General features: G+C 44.1%; 1 protein-coding gene across 1 annotated transcript in view; it reads left to right on the plus strand.

Moving 5' to 3' along the window:
- Window positions 1–17196, plus strand: part of RAD54L (RAD54 like) — a 216967-nt gene that overhangs the window by 146277 nt on the left and 53494 nt on the right. Inside the window, exons 11-13 of the mRNA XM_086952343.1 lie at window positions 4150–4224; window positions 8556–8686; window positions 9366–9476. Of these exons, the coding sequence (XP_086808469.1) occupies window positions 4150–4224; window positions 8556–8686; window positions 9366–9476 (317 nt within the window). The remainder of the gene's footprint in view (window positions 1–4149; window positions 4225–8555; window positions 8687–9365; window positions 9477–17196) is intronic.

Raw genomic sequence — 17196 nt, forward strand, 5'->3', positions numbered from 1 at the left:
CATTGTGACATTGCAGAGATCTGGAAGTGACTGGAAAAGAAAAGCATTAACCTTCTTGTCTAGAAAGCATTACAAGTTATGGCCACACTTAGTTTTTTAGCAAAAATTCAGACATGTGAGAAAGAATTGAAATGACACCAATATTTGTTGTTGAATTTACCCGCTACTAGCCCTACAACACACGGGTTGTTGGAAAATATTTTTTCCCCACACCAAAACAATTACCTTTTTGCCCTGGGTTTGTTCATTCCTTTGTTAAGCAGCCATTAGGCCCGTGCAGTTCTGCAAGCCCATTGCTTCCCTCATTCAAATCCTCTGGACTTTTAATTGCGCCTGTTATTCCATTGCAATTTAACATTTGGTGACGCCAGAGTGTTTCCTTTAACCCTTCAGTCAAGTCTATCCCTCCATTCAAATAGTTTTTATAAACATAATGAAGAATTGTGATATTTTGTTAAAAATTACTTTCTGCTGTATGGATAGGATTCGATAATGACTTATTGACAATACCACTAGGCAATTTTATTCTCGAATTACTGGATCCCCTTTCCAATCTCCTTTTTTACTGACACAAAATCTCTATGAAGAGCTCCTACCATCAGGATACCATTCAGATTAGTAAGATACTTATGTGAATGAACAGCAGGCCCTATAATGAAGCATGACCCCATTGATAAGGGAGGGGTTTGTTCCTTATGAGTAGGTTTAATCCAAACACTGTCCTTTCAGACTTTGGGTGCCGCAAAAATTATGCAGAAAAGTAGGCAACATCACAGAGATCCCTGCTTTATTTGCATCCCTTTTAGGTGAGTCAGATTTCTTTCTGTTTGGTCTACTGTGTGTGCCATCCTATCTTAGATATGGTAGTAACTGAAACTAAAATCTTAAAGAACTTGCATCATGTTTGGTTGTTAGATCAAGCCAGTTTGTTACATCATACTTACCTGGACCATGACCAGTTCTTTTCAACATAACTGGTTCTTAAAACCATGCCTGTTTAATACATTGTTCCCACCTAAAGGTAATATGCTCTGTTTATTCATATAAACCAATAGTAGGTTGTGTTTGTGTTGGCAGCGTTTCTTGTGGATCCAGGAGGTTCGCCTTAAAACACATTTGTTTGCTCATTACTTCATGAATGAGCTTCTCTGCATGGCCATGATTCGTTCTGACTGGTTATTTTATCCCTTTGCTGGTGATGAGAAAGAGTTGAGGGGTCTTGTTGACTGATAGGTGTGCATATCTGGATCCAGTCAAAGTTAGAAGGTGTTACTGAGTTGTGTTTGCCTGCCGGAAGGTTACCTCACCTGGCACATTCTTGAATAGGAAAGTGGAACGGGAAGTAGGCATAGTGCCCGATTCTGTGGGATGGTTTGGGGATGATTCTACTTCTAATCTAAGAGCTAAGCATTCCCTTCTTTACTCATGTAGTGTAGCTAAAGGGGGTTAAATATTCTCTTGGGCATGTTTGGAAGGCGTGCAGTCTTTGGAAGACACTGGCCACACAGTCTCATTCCATGGTGCCATTGCCTAAACTTGCAGCAGTGTTTAGGCCCATTTATGGGCTGTTTAGTAAAAAAATGTGGTGTGGTCTGGTTTGTGTCTGTCCATGGTATGCGGCTGTATGAAAATGTAGGATTGCTGTTTCTCTGAGATTACCAAGAACCCGTAGACATTCTGCCAATTTAAATGAACCTACAGTAGTCACTTCAATGTAGAATCCTAAGTTCTTGGTAAATGCAGTGAAAATCACTTGAGTGAGTAAATAGAGAGTAGAGGGTCTGGTGAGTCAGAGAGCTTGAGTTCTTGCCCGGGAAGCAGGCCTATCATCAGGATGTTTTTGATTTTGGTCACCTCTTCCCATCCAGTCCTCTAGGAGTTAGGCTTCGGAAATGTGGGTGAGCTGGTCTACTGACTTAAAGGTGCTTGTGCATGTTCTGGGTAGGATTAGAAAAGGAGTTTGCTGCCCCTAATTATGTTTATAATGTGGATGCCTTATTGTGGTGTAATCTGTCAGAAAATGAAAGACTGATGTTGCTATCTGCTTGAGTAGCGATCACCTACCCAAATTTCCAATTGGTGGTTTTCGTCACCTTCCTGAGACAGTCACCCAGTGGAATAAAATGTGAGCCGAGTCACTAAAAATAAATCCTGGTTCTTGGAGATGCACACGTGGTATAATGGGCTTAACCCGCTACTGTTGATTCTAAATGTGTGTTTTTAATGAGGGGTGTGAGTACTGATATGAATGATGTGAAAATTGAACTGTTATGATGCTATCAGACTACTTCATGGGTGAGCCATTCTTTGACTTGGAGGATATGAAGTACATCACCTGGGACCTATAAGGAGAGATGCGTGCAGAGCCAGGCTCCAGTCTTGACTGAAAAGTGAGTTTTAAAGCATTGTTTTCCTGGATCCCATGCTTTTTTCCCCTGTGAAAAGGGTGTTTAGTCATTGCCATGATCGTGAGATGGGTGATGCTTTGTAAGTCAGTTTGAGAAAACTTTAAATAGTTTTGAAGATTTTCAGTGTTGAAGGGCTGACTATGCTTATTTGAACTAAGATTCTTGAGGGTAAATTTTGCATTTTTCAAGTATTTGAGTCCAAGCTGTGTATATCTTGTGTATTCAGTGCTAGACCATTAGGGATTGGAGAGTCTGATATTGGCAAAACACGAAGTGGCGATGTTGTCTGCTTCTTGATGGTTAATTTATTGAACTTGGTGAATGTGAGGTTGCAGGATGTGGAAAAGGGTAGGGAAACGGATGTCATTAGACAGGTCCTCTGAGAAAAGTTTTGCTTTGTGCCTGAATGGAGTTACTTTCTTTGTTAGACAGCCAGAAAGAAGATAATGAAGTCATCTGTTAATGCCAAGTGAATGCAGTCTCATTGAGGTGACGAATCTAAATAAGGTTGATCACTCTAGGAAGTTCTCTTATCTGTGGTAGTGAAAAGTGAGAGGCAACGATCAAAGTTCAAGATGGCGACCTTGAATGAGCTCGGTTAAAGAGTGTGTTCAAAGCACATTGCGATGATTTAATTACCTAGATTCACAATTTGGGGTAGGTCTAGGACATGGGTTGACTGAGGAGCAGTGAAGGGGATGATGAGTCTGATGCCTCCCAAGTAATTGTTTCACAGGTTAGTTTTTGGCAGGAGGTTGCGGAATATGGCACTGTTGATTGGTATTTCTCTGTTGTGGCGAAGTATAGGGTTATTGACTTTAACAAGAGTTCCTGTGGGTGATCACAATGTCTTCTGCTTTAGTATGTAGTCTCTTTTACAGTTTAATGAATTAGTTGTAGAACTCCAACACCTCGTCTATGGGGAAAAAAGAGGGGAACCTGTATGAGATCATAGGGAGAGAGAGCAGTGCAGGATGCTAGCATATTTCAGGAGTGTGCATGTAAAGATGCATCCGGCGGTGGAGGATACTATGTGAGTGGTTTATGGCTGTAGGCTGTGCAGTGAGTATTGTTGTAATGATAGAACTGTCTATTTGAGGGAATCTGTGGTTGTGGAGTGGGAAGAAGCGGACGACTGTTGGGACCCAGAAGGTTGGTGATGCAGTTGGCTGGATGAGTGGCAAATAAGGAGCTCCATTGGCTAGTCAGACATATGAGATGGACCCTTCCACAGTTGAGCTCAGAGGAAGTAAGGGGGTTTGAATCCAACAAGCTGGTTAAAGAATGCTGTTTAAGTTTCTTCCTTTTAAGCTATTTGTCTAAACTCATTCTTATTGCTTTTCATAGTGCAGTTTGTTCTTTACGTGTGGACTAGTTTTTTAACTATTCACTTGAAGTTGACAGTGAGGTTTCTTAACGTCGTGCAGTTTGCCTTGCATGAGACGCTTGCATGAGAGGCTTGCCTAAGTTAAAAAATATGTTATGAGAGAATGTTTTATTCCCATGCACCTACTTTTTCCAGATGTTTTCTTCCGCTATTTGTTTTGGAAGAATGGAAATTTTTACAAAAAAAATCGTCCATGAGTTGAGAAGTAAAAAAAAACTATGCAGATCATTGTTTATTTATTTGTAAAACGTTCAGCAAAAGTGTGTGTATGCTTTGTTGAGAAGTATTACAAAACGAATTAATTCCTTCTCTCTTATAAAGTACTCATTTGTTCTTATGTTTATATTCTTCCAGATGTCTAATTCGTAGAACGTCGGATATTCTCTCTAAATACTTACCTGTGAAAATTGAGCAGGTGGTTTGTTGCAGGTAGTGTATAACTTTACCAGTATTTATTTTTTACTATTCTTTTCCTCTGAGGTTAGCATTTTACTGTATTAATATATTGCATTTGCATTTATATATAGTAATACATACACCGTATGAGGTGGCGAAGCACATTTACAGGTTGGTAGCATGCTATTCCACAAGAGTGCTATTAAAGCAAGAGACTGTCTTCATGGGGCCTTTGCGTAGTGTATCGATTTCATGAATGAGGACCCAAAGTGTGTTCTTGTCAACCGTAGTTTTCCCTTTAAATTCACAGATAGGTGCTGCAACATAGTAGGTGATAGGTTGCTTAAGCATTAGATGTTAGCGTTTGTACGGCTAACTTGTTTTGACTGCAGAGGTGCCTATGGGGGAAGAGTTTTGGAGTTGTGTGTATGTCAAAAATTACTCAAACAATGTGGCAGCAAGTTTGTAGCCATGCCTTCTGATAGTTGTGAAAGAGGATGAGAATTTAGGGTTGTAAAGTTTAAAGCACATTAATTAAGGAGCCTGGAAGCGTGCCTTCACCAACTATCATATGTTCTCAGAAGTGTCAGAGGAGCAACCCTTAGGAATGGGCATTTTACAACCAGCTACAGTAATTACTCCCATGGGTCCACCGTGGACAGAGACACAACCAACTTTTGACTAGCCACTATATTTGTTCTGAGGGCTCCAAGAGCAATTAATGAGAATGGGTGGGTGATTATGCAACCACTGATAGTATATCATCTGCGGAGTCGAAGTAGTAATGGCAGGCAGTACCTGTAATGCAAGCAGCTGTAGTATATATTCTATAGAATTCACACAGGAGCAGTAGAAAAGTAGTGTTAGGCAACGAATCATAGTATGTTCTGTAGAATCCATACAGTAGTGTGTGTTATTAGTGTAGCGTTATGCAACTAGTCCTAGTATGTTCTGTAGAATCCACACAGGAGTGGTAGAGGAGTAGCGTTATGCAACTAGTCCTAGTATGTTCTGTAGAATCAACACAGGAGTGGTAGAGGAGTAGCGTTATGCAACTAGTCCTAGTATGTTCTGTTGAATCCACACAGGAGTGGTAGAGGAGTAGCGTTATGCAACTAGTCCTAGAATGTTCTGTAGAATCCACACAGGAGTGATATCGGAGTAGCGTAATGCAACTAGTCCTAGTATGTTCTGTAGAATCCACACAGGAGTGATATCGGAGTAGCGTAATGCAACAAGTCATAGTATGTTCTGTAGAATCCACACAGGAGTGGTAGAGGAGTAGCGTTATGCAACTAGTCCTAGTATGTTCTGTAGAATCCACACAGGAGTGATATCGGAGTAGCGTCATGCAACAAGTCATAGTATGTTCTGTAGAATCAACACAGGAGTCGTAGAGGAGTAGCGTTATGCAACCAGCCATAGCATTTTCTCTGTGAAGTCTTAAGAGGAGCAATCCATAGAAATGTGTAGCACAGCCGTTCATAGTGTATGCTTTGAGGAGTCCACACAGGACTGGTAGAGGAGCAGCCTTCATACAACCAATGATAGTTGAAATGAGCTTTTTACGACTAGCAGTGCTGCATGGTTGAAGAGCCCACCCTGGAGAAACTCCAGGGATTGAGGAGTATACAACCAGACATAGTGTTTGCTCCCACCCAGGAATGATAGAGGGGTAACCCATGGTAAGGCGCATTAATAGAAGCAGCTCTTCAACATGGTCTGAGCAGTCCACCTAGAGGCAGAGAGGGGCCCAGTGTGAATTGTTAGTATAATAGCATTAGTATTTGCTTTAAGGAGTGCGCCTAGCAGCCATCTATAGGCATGGTCTATACACATCCATGCAATGAGACTGGTAAGAAGTGGGGTGGGGTTTAGAGACGTGCAAAGGAACATCAGGGGAGGGGTTCTGTCCTAAAGCCTTTTCTAGGCACAAACAAGGAAGACATCTCCACCCTTCACCTAAACCCCCAGACTGAACACCCTGGTAGGGGAGGTTAAGTAAGGGAATGCAGTAAGTTCAGGGAAAAAGACCAGGCAGAGTTCATTCATATCACCCTCCAAGGAGCAACTCCATCCCCAATGTTCAGAACCAAAATCCACCATCATCAAGCCTCACCTGCAGAGAGGCAACAAGATACAAATAAAGCAGTAATAAGCAGTGCAGTAAATATGTTTTGTGCAGTTCACTTAAAAATCAGGTACACTCTTAAGTACGGTTTAGCACCCCTGTGGGAATCTCCAAAAGGAAACTTTTCTTTTCTGTGGCCCAGATTAACCACTTAAGGCTCACAGGGGTTTCCACAGGTAGGCAAAGTAGACAGTGTGGGCCAAGCCATCTGTTGTGTCATTGGAAGGCACTGATTTGTGGCCAGCTCAAGGAGACGAGAACCAAGAGTCAGGTTGGGCCATGGAAAAGGGACACTATAGCAGTTACTGTGATTAACTGTGGGTACTGGTCCGCTCTGGCGAATTACAAAGCACATAATGGTCTGTTTGAGAGACCACCTTTTAAGGTTTGGTGTATATGTTTGTTTTGATTTGGAGTCTGTCTAGTCATGGGGACATGTGGTTTCCCTGCTGACACAGATTGAAATCCACCAGCGCAGAATGTGCTGCCAAGGTTCCAAGGCTATCCAGCATTTTGTGATGTGATAATCAGACATTGCTGTTTGGTTGAAGTCTACTACCAAGGCATGTATGTATCTAGGATTTGACTTTTATATCCTTCCACACAAAGTGTACCAAAAGAGACTTAATTAACTTTAATTCCCATTCTGATAAAGACATATTCAGAGGGAGGGTATCAGAATGGAGGGCATGGGGGGGTGGATGAAGAGTTGTGGATAAAATAGATGGAGACCTGTAAATGGAGATAGTGAACAAGGTAGCATGGAATGACAGAGGAAAGGAAGATGGAATGGAAAAGGAGCGAATGATGAGGGGTAATGCAGAAAAGATGGGAATATTTTATTTATATGGTCATTGATGACTTTGTATGTATCGCGTGAGAAAAGTCCTCTGCTTCACTTTAAGTGCTTCATTCCAAACAGCCCATGAAGCAAATGATCCAGTAAGTAAGCTGAGACTAGTTGTTTCCACTTCTGAGCATGTTCTGTAATTACAAAGAAAGTAATGCCTTTAGAAGTTCTGCATAAAAAACTATTGGCTGGGTCTTGCAGCCATGACTAGAGGAAACAATATTCCCAGAGATTATTTCCCAAAACTCAAGGCCAACTTTAAAATACTGTGGAAATGGCTGTATTTTAAGTATTGTTTCATTTATCTAAGGTTTTATAGGCAGTCTGACCGTGTGGTCTGTGAGTCTGTCTCATGCTTATTCATCCACTCCCCAGCCCTCGTTTCACATGACTCCTTAAGCCCCATCACCTCACAAAAAACTTTAACTGAGTCAGTTCTTGTTATTGGAAGTGTTACGGTCTCCTTCCATTTTCCAGAGAAGAGTTCCATACACACATAAAGGTGGGGAACAACTGCTAGAGAGCCATCTGACTCCATTCACTGACTGAGGCATGCACCATGTGTTAATCGATCTCAGGATCTGCACTTTGAGAATATAGCAACACTAGTGACATCATGCAGGACCATCATAAAACCCCATTGCTTTTTGAAGCACAGGAAACAAGATCTGCTTTAAGTTGGTGGGACCATTGAATACCCTACAAGAGCACATTCAACCTTTCCTTCGACTGGGCCACTTGTGTCTTCTTTTTCTGCAGTTCTTCATACATTTTCATCCCCAAACCTAACTTCTTGCTCGCCTTCCCTCTCCCCTTCTATACCCCTATCTATCTTTCTCACCTACCCCTTTTTGTATATACTTTGCTCTGTTTTTCCACCTACCAGCTACCCCACACAGTACATGAAATCCCTACAGTAGAATTAATATTGCTATGTTTGAGGTGACTATTCTCTCAGGAACCAATGATTTACCAATCACAACTCCCTTCTGCTATTTGTCCTCCTTGGCAATTTAATGTGTGTATTCCTAAGACTCTCAAAATATTACTCTACTTTTTCTGATCACTCACGGACTGTCCTCTTATCATCTAGAATAATTTCAATTGTTGAAATGTTCTGTTTAACGACATTTATTTAACACCACCTTATACTCTTCTACATCAATATGCATATAAAGCCTACTTATATTTGGGTTCTGTTTTGTTAATAAAAATGTAAATTAAACAATCCTTGCAGATAGATAAAAAAACCCTTGTAATCGCTTTGTTTCTAAGAGAGGCAATGCCAACCTTTAAGAAGAAGGTACACGCAATCATTGATCTGAACATTGAACCCTATGCATGCTGTCACACCTGTATCACTGGAATGTTGACTTGTTCCAGGCTCACCCCTCTGCAGACCGAGCTGTACAAGCGGTTCCTGAAACAAGCCATGCCAGCAGAAGAGCTCAACGAGGGGAAGATGAGCGTTTCTTCATTGTCATCCATAACATCACTGAAAAAGCTTTGCAACCGTGAGTATAGCTTCCCATGGCCTGTACCGGTTTGTAATGTTATTAAAAGATAGGGAAACTGTGGAACTATTTCCATCTCCATTGTTTTGCAGAATCTATTTCCTTTTACAGGTCCAGATATTGATAGACACAGCTACAAGAAGATAAATATGAAACTGTTTACAGTTGCAACATATGAGCTCAACAGATAATCTCACAAAGCTTCCAATCTGTGGTGAATGCAGAAGCTCCTGTGTTTGTTTGTTACATGAAAACTATAAACATGTCCTCTACAGTCTACTTCAAGGGTCTCTTTGAGATAAACACCCCCTCTATGGATCAGTGCAAAGCTGCTTCAAATTGACTGCAGATCCGGACAGTAATTGGGTATTAACGTCTACTTGTGACTAGCTCTGTAAAACCGATGTAAGTGCTCCTCAAAGTACCAGAGAATCCCTATCAACAAAGTTAATTGATTATCTGGAAATGTATTCAACCTCTTATTACTTTCCTTGGACTCTACGGATGAGTAGTTTCATGCCGTAAAGCTTTGAATTTCATCTTTGAGTTTTCTAAAGAAATACTGCAATTTGAGTATTGCCATGTTACATGCATATGGCTCAGTGTCTACTTTTACAAGCTGCTGTTTTTCCACAGATAATGCAGAGGCCTGATTTTTGTATTTTGTTTCCTATTCTAGATCCAGCTCTTATATATGAGAAATGTGTAGAAGAGGAGGAAGGATTTGAAGGAGCAGTAGATTTATTTCCACCCGGATACAGCACCAAATCTGTGGAGCCACAACTCTCAGGTACTGAAAATGCTGCAAGGATTTTATTTCCATGGCTCCAGCCTAAGGCCTCGTGTTTTTTAAAACATTACTTTATTGGCATTTCACAATAGTCATGGTCAGTTCCAATTAACAGGATGTAATGTAATGTAATGTAATGTAATGTATGTGTCTTGTAAAGCGCACTGCTGCCCTGAGGCGTCGTGGCGCTGTAGACCGCTGGGGAACCCGTCCTGGCTATCACTGTGAGATGGTCCCTACTGGGTATCTCCAAGGTGAAACCAGGCATCCCCGGCGTCTGTGGGGGGCCGTTGTAGAGATGAGGCAAGCTAATGCTCAGAGTTGCCGAGTGTGATCCCTGGTTAGAGTAGGCACCGAGGCAAGAATTATCGAGTCCGCTGACCCTGGTCCACGACCCTGCCGCGTTGGGAATTGAACCCTGGTCCCGGGCTGACTCCTGTTTCCAGGTCTGCCGCCTCTAACCAGTGAGCCACACCACTCCACTCATCTGAATACAAATACAAATAAAAAAAAGAGTGAATGATAACAAGTGGATTGTACACACGTGCTGCACACAAATATACAAAAGACACCAGAACATTTTAGGTCGGTCTAACAAGGAAGGAGCTCTGAGGTATCATTAATTGTCTGTGTCATTTGTTGAGTATCTCTCCATGTAAATGACTGGCATATGAACACCGTCCTCTTTGTGTGGGTCCAGCAGATAAATGATGACTACCCTCTGTCTGATCTGGAGCAGGTAAACATACTGCCTAAGGCTATCCATTTAGTTTCCCACCTCGCCGGTTTATCTAATATTTGGTTTTGTAATATGCTATGTGATCAGGTCTACCATCGCAGACTAATGTTGGGGTGTGGAGGATGCGAGAGGTGATGGGGGTAGTAGAGAGAGGTGGACGTAGACCAACAGCACATCATTGTGTCCTTAAAGATTAAGTGGGCCCTACTTAGTTTGTATGAGGACCATTACCAATGATGTAATACATTGAACTAAGAGTAGTACATTTGCTCTTCTCGGAGGGAGGTATTCCATAATCTCCTTCCATTCTTCTTAAGGAAAGACAACTCCCAGTCATTCCTGCCAGTAGGTTTTAGAAAACCGTAGTGTGTTATTAGAGTAGACGTTATCAATAAGGATCCTGTATACGTTCAAGACCCTATATAGCCCTAGATAGTCCCCAATTTCTGAGGTATTCCAATATGGGGAATCTGGCAGGTGCACAGGGTCTCGTCCCAGTCTGCCTCGTAAACATTGTCTTTATTGCCAATACCTCCAGTGTTGTGAATGAAGTAAGGAGAAGTCTGCTTGAAACATTGCAAAGGTACGGAAAGTATCCACACTAAGAAGATCACCAATAGGGTTGATTCCCCTGGTTGCCCATGTTGGCCAGCTAACCGGCTTAAGTCCTATGCGTATGCCCTCATTTGACCATGATGGTGCTTCCTTGTGGACCATGTGGTCTATTCCCAGCAGCTGGTGTGCACCTTTCAATGCCGTCCTCATCACCCGTAGCCTGGGATAGCAGTAAGGAGATCGGGATACTGTAGTGTCATAAAGGAGTCCTAAAGCCTTCGGAGCATGTGTTCGTGTACGCTACCAGTGTACCTACTGGGGTTGTTTATCGACGGGTCCCAGAAAGTAGGCCAGCTGAGGTACATGGTGGACAAAGTAGTACATATGCACATCGAGGATGTAGGAAAGTGCCCCTTTTGCATGGTTACCCCCTATCTTTTGCCAGATGCCTGATGCTAACTTGACTGTGTGTGTGCTGGTACTCTGCTACCCAGGCCCCAGCACCTGTGTTGTTTCCCAAAACTGTACCATTGCTTTTACAATTGGCACACCTCTGGGCCACATATAATTCACTTGTATTAGGTAACAGTGGTACTAAGGGCCTTGTGATCCGAGACGGTTCCTTAAGGCTGCAGGATGTATTTTTCCACCCTAAGGGGCCCCACACCAAACACATACACACTGCCATTGCAGCTACATGTTGTGACTAAACTAGGAGTCGACAATGCACACCTACCTGGGTAGGTCCCGTTAGAAAGTTGCCTAAAGAATGGCTCTATCTGTGTTGCAGGTGTCCGTGCTGGTGGCATGAAAGGTTATTCGAATTACCCTCACAGGCCCCATGCAAGTTAATACCTTGGCACAAAAGTATACCGCTTAGTGATTGTTTACACTCATTACCACGAAGAAATACATTTTTGTTGTTGTCACTATAACATGTATGTGTATAAGGTAATTTCCATGATGACTTAATGTATCCTTTACCCAACCTTTCATACTGGCCTGCCGGTATATACTCAAGGCAATTTTGAAACTGGAAAGTTGTTATCGGAATTGTGATAATCCCGTGTATTATCCATTCAATGACCGGTCTTTCTGACATTGTCAATGGTAATCTCTCAAGTTTTTCGATGCTCAGGATTGTATAGTCTGCTCCTTTTTGTGCCAAACTGATTTGTTTATCAGTAAGGTTAAAGATAGAGAGCAATGACGTTGTGTTGATTAAACGCCATGGCACATAGCCTGAACGGAGATTTTGCAACGTCCAGCCTAGCTGTACAATAGAACGTAATTGGGACTGGCCATGTTGTAACATCAGCATGTCCTGGTATATTATATCAATAGCAGATGATACAGTACTGTCCAGTGACTATATTCTGGAGGACAGAGTCATTAACCCATTGTCCACAACAGAAAGTGATTTTTCCAAATGAATACGATCAATTTCTCGTATTTTCTCTGCTGTTTCAATTTGAGTCTCTTTCCATGCCTCGTTGTAAGCAGCATATATACTGGCCGCTGTGAAACGTTTTTGACGCTGTTTGCGTGGTCCCATTATGAAATCTCGCAAGTCAGCACCATCTTTAAGTAAAGACAAGTGTTGCTTAATTTGTGCCAGCGTGGATGTTTGTAGCCATTCAAGGCATAGTTTCTCTACACTGTATGTTGTTACTATCCCTGGATGTTGTCTCTGGGAGTATCTAGGGTCTGGTCTGGATATTTTTAACCCCTGTAATTTGTTCAGGAATCTGTCTTGACAGTTATTCGTGTCTGTAGGCCAGATTAACCACTTTTTCCAATCTGGATGTGTTCTGTTTTCATTTAAGATATGGGATACGTCTACTTCAATATCAGGTATTGGCTTTGGAATAGACGGTTTGTTAAGGTCTTTAATCTTGGCTAGACCAAGACAGGTTATTTGTTGAATTGTGTCATTCAAGAGCATTATTTGTTCTGGGATCATGCAGGCTCGAAATAATGCTTCTAGGCCTTGTACCTGCCAATCTTTTGTACCCCAGATGGTTTTTGTTTCAATGTTATTCTTCCAGAAATCAAAACCAAATGTAATCTTTTTTTCATAAAATGCTTCTGAATATATCAATTTAGTATTTGTCAGCATAGTTTTTGTCCCTATTTTATCTAACAGTTTATAATAAAATGTTTCTGCATTACTTGTGTTCAACCCTGAGAAGTATTGGAATTTCTCATAGAATGTTTTTGAACTGCTTTTAGGTGGAGTATCACAATGTTCCCATTGGTTATATCTAAAAACATTTCTAGTTTGAGCAGATTTATGTAAATAGTGGTCTGCATAATGGGTTAAACAGTACATCTGTTCATAATTAGATAAACCTTGCAAATAATCATTGTTAGACCTGTCTGGCTTTTTGCGTAGTCCCTCCAAATTATTATATATTTTGTCCCCTTTTTGCCCCTCATACCCTTAATAATTTTTGTGTCCACTAACTTTTTCTAGGTGTTGGTCAAGGGGATAGGTGTTCTTTCCCCCCCCTCATAGTTTTTCACCTCAGGCCCAGAGGTCTGTTCTGACAGGAATAGTTGGAACCACAAAATGGTGGCTACCAACTGCCCTAACTGCCAAACCCAGAACTTGCCCATAGACTAGTATAGGGCGTTCCAGAACCTTCTGGTCCCTTCTGGACCACTGAGGGTCAGCCTATATAAGGCGGAATGCTGGGCAGCCATTTTGTCTACCTGAGAGAGTCAGCTGGAGGACAGGCTGTAGCTTAAGGTGGGGGTAGGGTAGTCAGAGGTTTGGCCCTATTGATTCACCTCCCTTCCTTGGGGTATTTGTCCTATCCCTGCTGCGTTGGATAACTGGAGACCCTGGGCGCCTGACCAACCCCTAGCTTGAGAATAGCGGGGTGTCAAAAGGAGAAGGAGACTGCAGCGCTGCGGAGCGCAGTCCTCTGCCCAGTGAGAGAGACCTTTGAAAAGGGGTATCCTACATTCCCAATCCCTGCCAGCACCAAGGGTTAAGAAGTCTCTGAAGGATAGAGACTGGGAGCTGATAAGTGAAGAGAAAGTTAGCCCAGGTCCCATTGCCTTGGGTGAATAGCAGACTTTGGCCAGTGTGTCCCTGTGGGACCTTACCTGAAACTCAGTCGACAGAACTCTATTCCTTCCCAGGAAACGAAGGAAGGAAAGGGGAGCCGGTTTATGTGGCAGCGCTAATCTCGCCGTGTGCAGGACCCCCAGGGGCACCGGCCGCGTCATGGTGAATATGCCACTGTTTTGAAGCTCATTGAGCGCTACCGTGCATGCCCCAGGCTTTCCCACTTCCTTATCGCACGAGGGGCCTAGGACCGAGCAGGCCCGGAAGAAGAAGCGTCCCCCCACTGAGACAGCGCGACGAAGCAGCGTCTCTTCAGCGGAGCCAGCGCAGCGGAGGCGGGAGCAGAGGCGGGTCTGGAAGCGAGGTGAGAGGCGGTGCAGTGTGAGCGCCTCGCGCATGCCCAGAAGTATAGCGCGTCCCTTGCCCACAGCGAGGAGAAACTGAGGAGGAGCGCCAGGAGTCCCCCGGCGGCGGAGGCAAACGGGAACTTCTCTCCCCTGCTCGAGCGCCCCACAGTGAGGCTGGCGTGAGCGGGAGGAGAGGTCTGTGGAGCCCAGAAGCGGCTCAGGAGATTCGGCGGAGACTGCCTCTTTGGTTTTGGCGCCACGCAGAGGGGAGCTGAGGGGCCCCAGAGGCTGGTGAATCTTACCAGCGTGTGGCTCCCTTTTGTCCTGCCCAGTGCTTTCCCCACCCTCTGGCGCAGCAAGACTATCACCGCCTGTTCTGGCACAAGTAAGGAGGTGTTCTGCAGGGGGAGAGTGGCGCTAGAGTACCAGGGATTAACTCAGACACTGGTCATTTCTTTTCCACAGCTGTGTTGTGCAAAGAGGGGAGTAACCTGAGGAAACTCTCAGTGACTGTATACTAGAAAGAGGGGGATATAGGCGCTGTGAGAGACAAGTATAGTGCACTGCAAAGTAACCATACCTAACTAAATTCTGGAAACTGATTGAATGCACTATTGAAATTGTCTATTGATTTAAGTTAGCAAATTTGAAAGTGCTATTACTGATTTCCTGACAAATGTAATGTACTGTGGAAACTAGTTGATAAATTGCTTGGCAGTCTAGAAGTATACTTGCTATTTCCAAGACAAACTGAAGTATATTTAGTTGTGAATACTGAAAGTAAAGAGCAAAGATTATTTTTATAAACCAGTACATATTTTTCTAACAAAGTGGTGTAGTGTCCTTTTTAAGTGTTATTGCGTGGATTTACTGCTGGGTGGTTTGCAACCTTCACACTGTGCCTCTAGGATTGCATGTCTTACCCCTAGGCCAGACTACCCTAGGTGACCTGACATCCCAGGTTCCAACAGATTGGTGGCTAGCGGTGGGATCCTGACTTGGCTGCAGCTACTCAATAGTAATTCAACGCAATACACTGACCTACACCAGGAGTTATCTCCTTGCGGCCCTCCTAATTTGAATTTTGTTTTTTTCCAAATTTATTTCTGGTGGTGGGTGGAGGTTAACCTCAGGTCACACTTCTGGGTTCTCTCCTGAGTGCTTATTTTATTCCATAGGGAAAGGTGGAATTAAATTTTGAAGAGCTAGAGTCCTACACTGTGACCCAACTCAAGGAATGGTGTCAGCAACAGGGGGTATTCTTTAAAAAAGGTGCCAGGAAAAGCGAGTTGCTGACAAGCATAAGGGCATGGGTGGAAGCTCATTCAGGGGAGGAACCGGACACAGAAGGGAGTGACAGGGGCACTGTCCTTGAGACTGCAATATTGTACCAAGCTGGAGGGGGGAATCTGCTGACAGGTCCCAGGACACCTTCGAGGGTGGGCAGCAGCGTCTCAGAGAGGGGTTTAACTGACGCCGAGCTAGAGGATAGGAGGGAGGAGAGGAGAATGAGGTTGGAATTAGCTAGAATGGATATGGAAAGGGAGGACAAGAGGTTAGCCCATGAGCGAACCACAAAGGAGATGGACCTACAAGCTTTAACCCTAAGGTCTCCCAATCCAGATAATGGTGGCAGCGAAAATAAAGTGAATACCAGGGAACCCAGACCCTATCTACCCAAGGATGTCATTGCCAGTTACACCACAGGCGATGACATTGCCAAATGGTTAGCCGCATACGAAGTTTCTTTAAGGGCTCACGGGATCTTAGTAACTCACTGGGGGGGTGGGCTGTATAAATACATGCCACCTGCTGGCAGGGACACCTTGTTGGCTCTGGAGCAGGATGAGCAAACCCACTACCCTACAATGAAGGTGGCACTGGTGAAGAAGTTTGGACTTACCCCTGAAAGATACAGACAGAAATTCAGGGGAAGTCACAAACTGAGTACCCAGAATTGGGAAGATTTCTTAGACTACGCCAAGAAAGCTTTGGAGGGTTGGGTCAAGGGCAGCGAGGTGAAGGATTATGAGGGGCTGTACAACCTATTTTTGAAAGAACACCTCCTCGAGAAATGTTTTCCCGAGCTGCGCCAACACCTGGTGGACAGCAAGCTGACCAATCCCCGGAAGCTTGCAGAGGAGGCGGATACCTGGGCAAGTACCCGGGTGTCCTCAAAGGGGACTGGAGGGGATTCTCAAAAAGCCGGACAGGGCGCCCCCCAGAAGAAGGAGGGGGGAGATAAAAAGGAGTTCTCCAAAGGTCCCCAAAATTATTTCCAAGGAAAGGGAGCAGGTTTCACCCCTAAGGCAAACCCTCCCAGAAACCCTAATCCTGGCCAAAGCCAGCAGCCAAGGGTTCTCCACTGTTTTGAATGTGGTGGTGTTGGACATTATAAGGGAGATGTCAGATGCCCAAAGAGACCACCCCCTCCCACCGGAGGAAAGTCACCGGGAGTAGCTAGTGTAGCGCTCGGGGAGGAGTTGCCCTTAGATAAGGGGGGTGAGTGGGCGGGTGTCACCTTAGTGTCCCTGGGAGAGTGGGAGATGGTTCCAAAGATCCAGGTGCCCCCAAATACTACAAAGTATGGGCAATGGGTCACCATCAATGGCCAGAGAGGGGAGGCTCTGAGAGATACAGGAGCCAGTATGACTATGGTGAGAAGTCAACTGGTGTCTCCAGAGCAGGTGGTTCCTAATGTACTCCACCCCGCCGCGATGGCTGACGGCAGAATGGGCCGCTATCCAGTGGCTGAGGTTCCCTTTGAGTGGGAGGGGGTTGCAGGTTCACTTCGAGTTGCCGTAAGCCCTGCCGTGCCAGTTGATTTGTCTGTTGGGGAATGACATGGAGCACAACACTTGGAGAGAGGTGGAATACCGGACGCATTCTGCGATGCTGGGTACACCTGACTGGGCCTGTGTGAGCACACGGTCTGCGACTGCCCGGAGAGGGAGTTCGCCTGGGTTGGAGCCTGGAACAATGGCCCAACCCGCTGCTAAAAAG

Source organism: Lissotriton vulgaris, chromosome 1_1, assembly GCF_964263255.1.
Source record: "Lissotriton vulgaris chromosome 1_1, aLisVul1.2, whole genome shotgun sequence".
In the NCBI taxonomy this organism is placed as follows: domain Eukaryota; kingdom Metazoa; phylum Chordata; class Amphibia; order Caudata; family Salamandridae; genus Lissotriton; species Lissotriton vulgaris.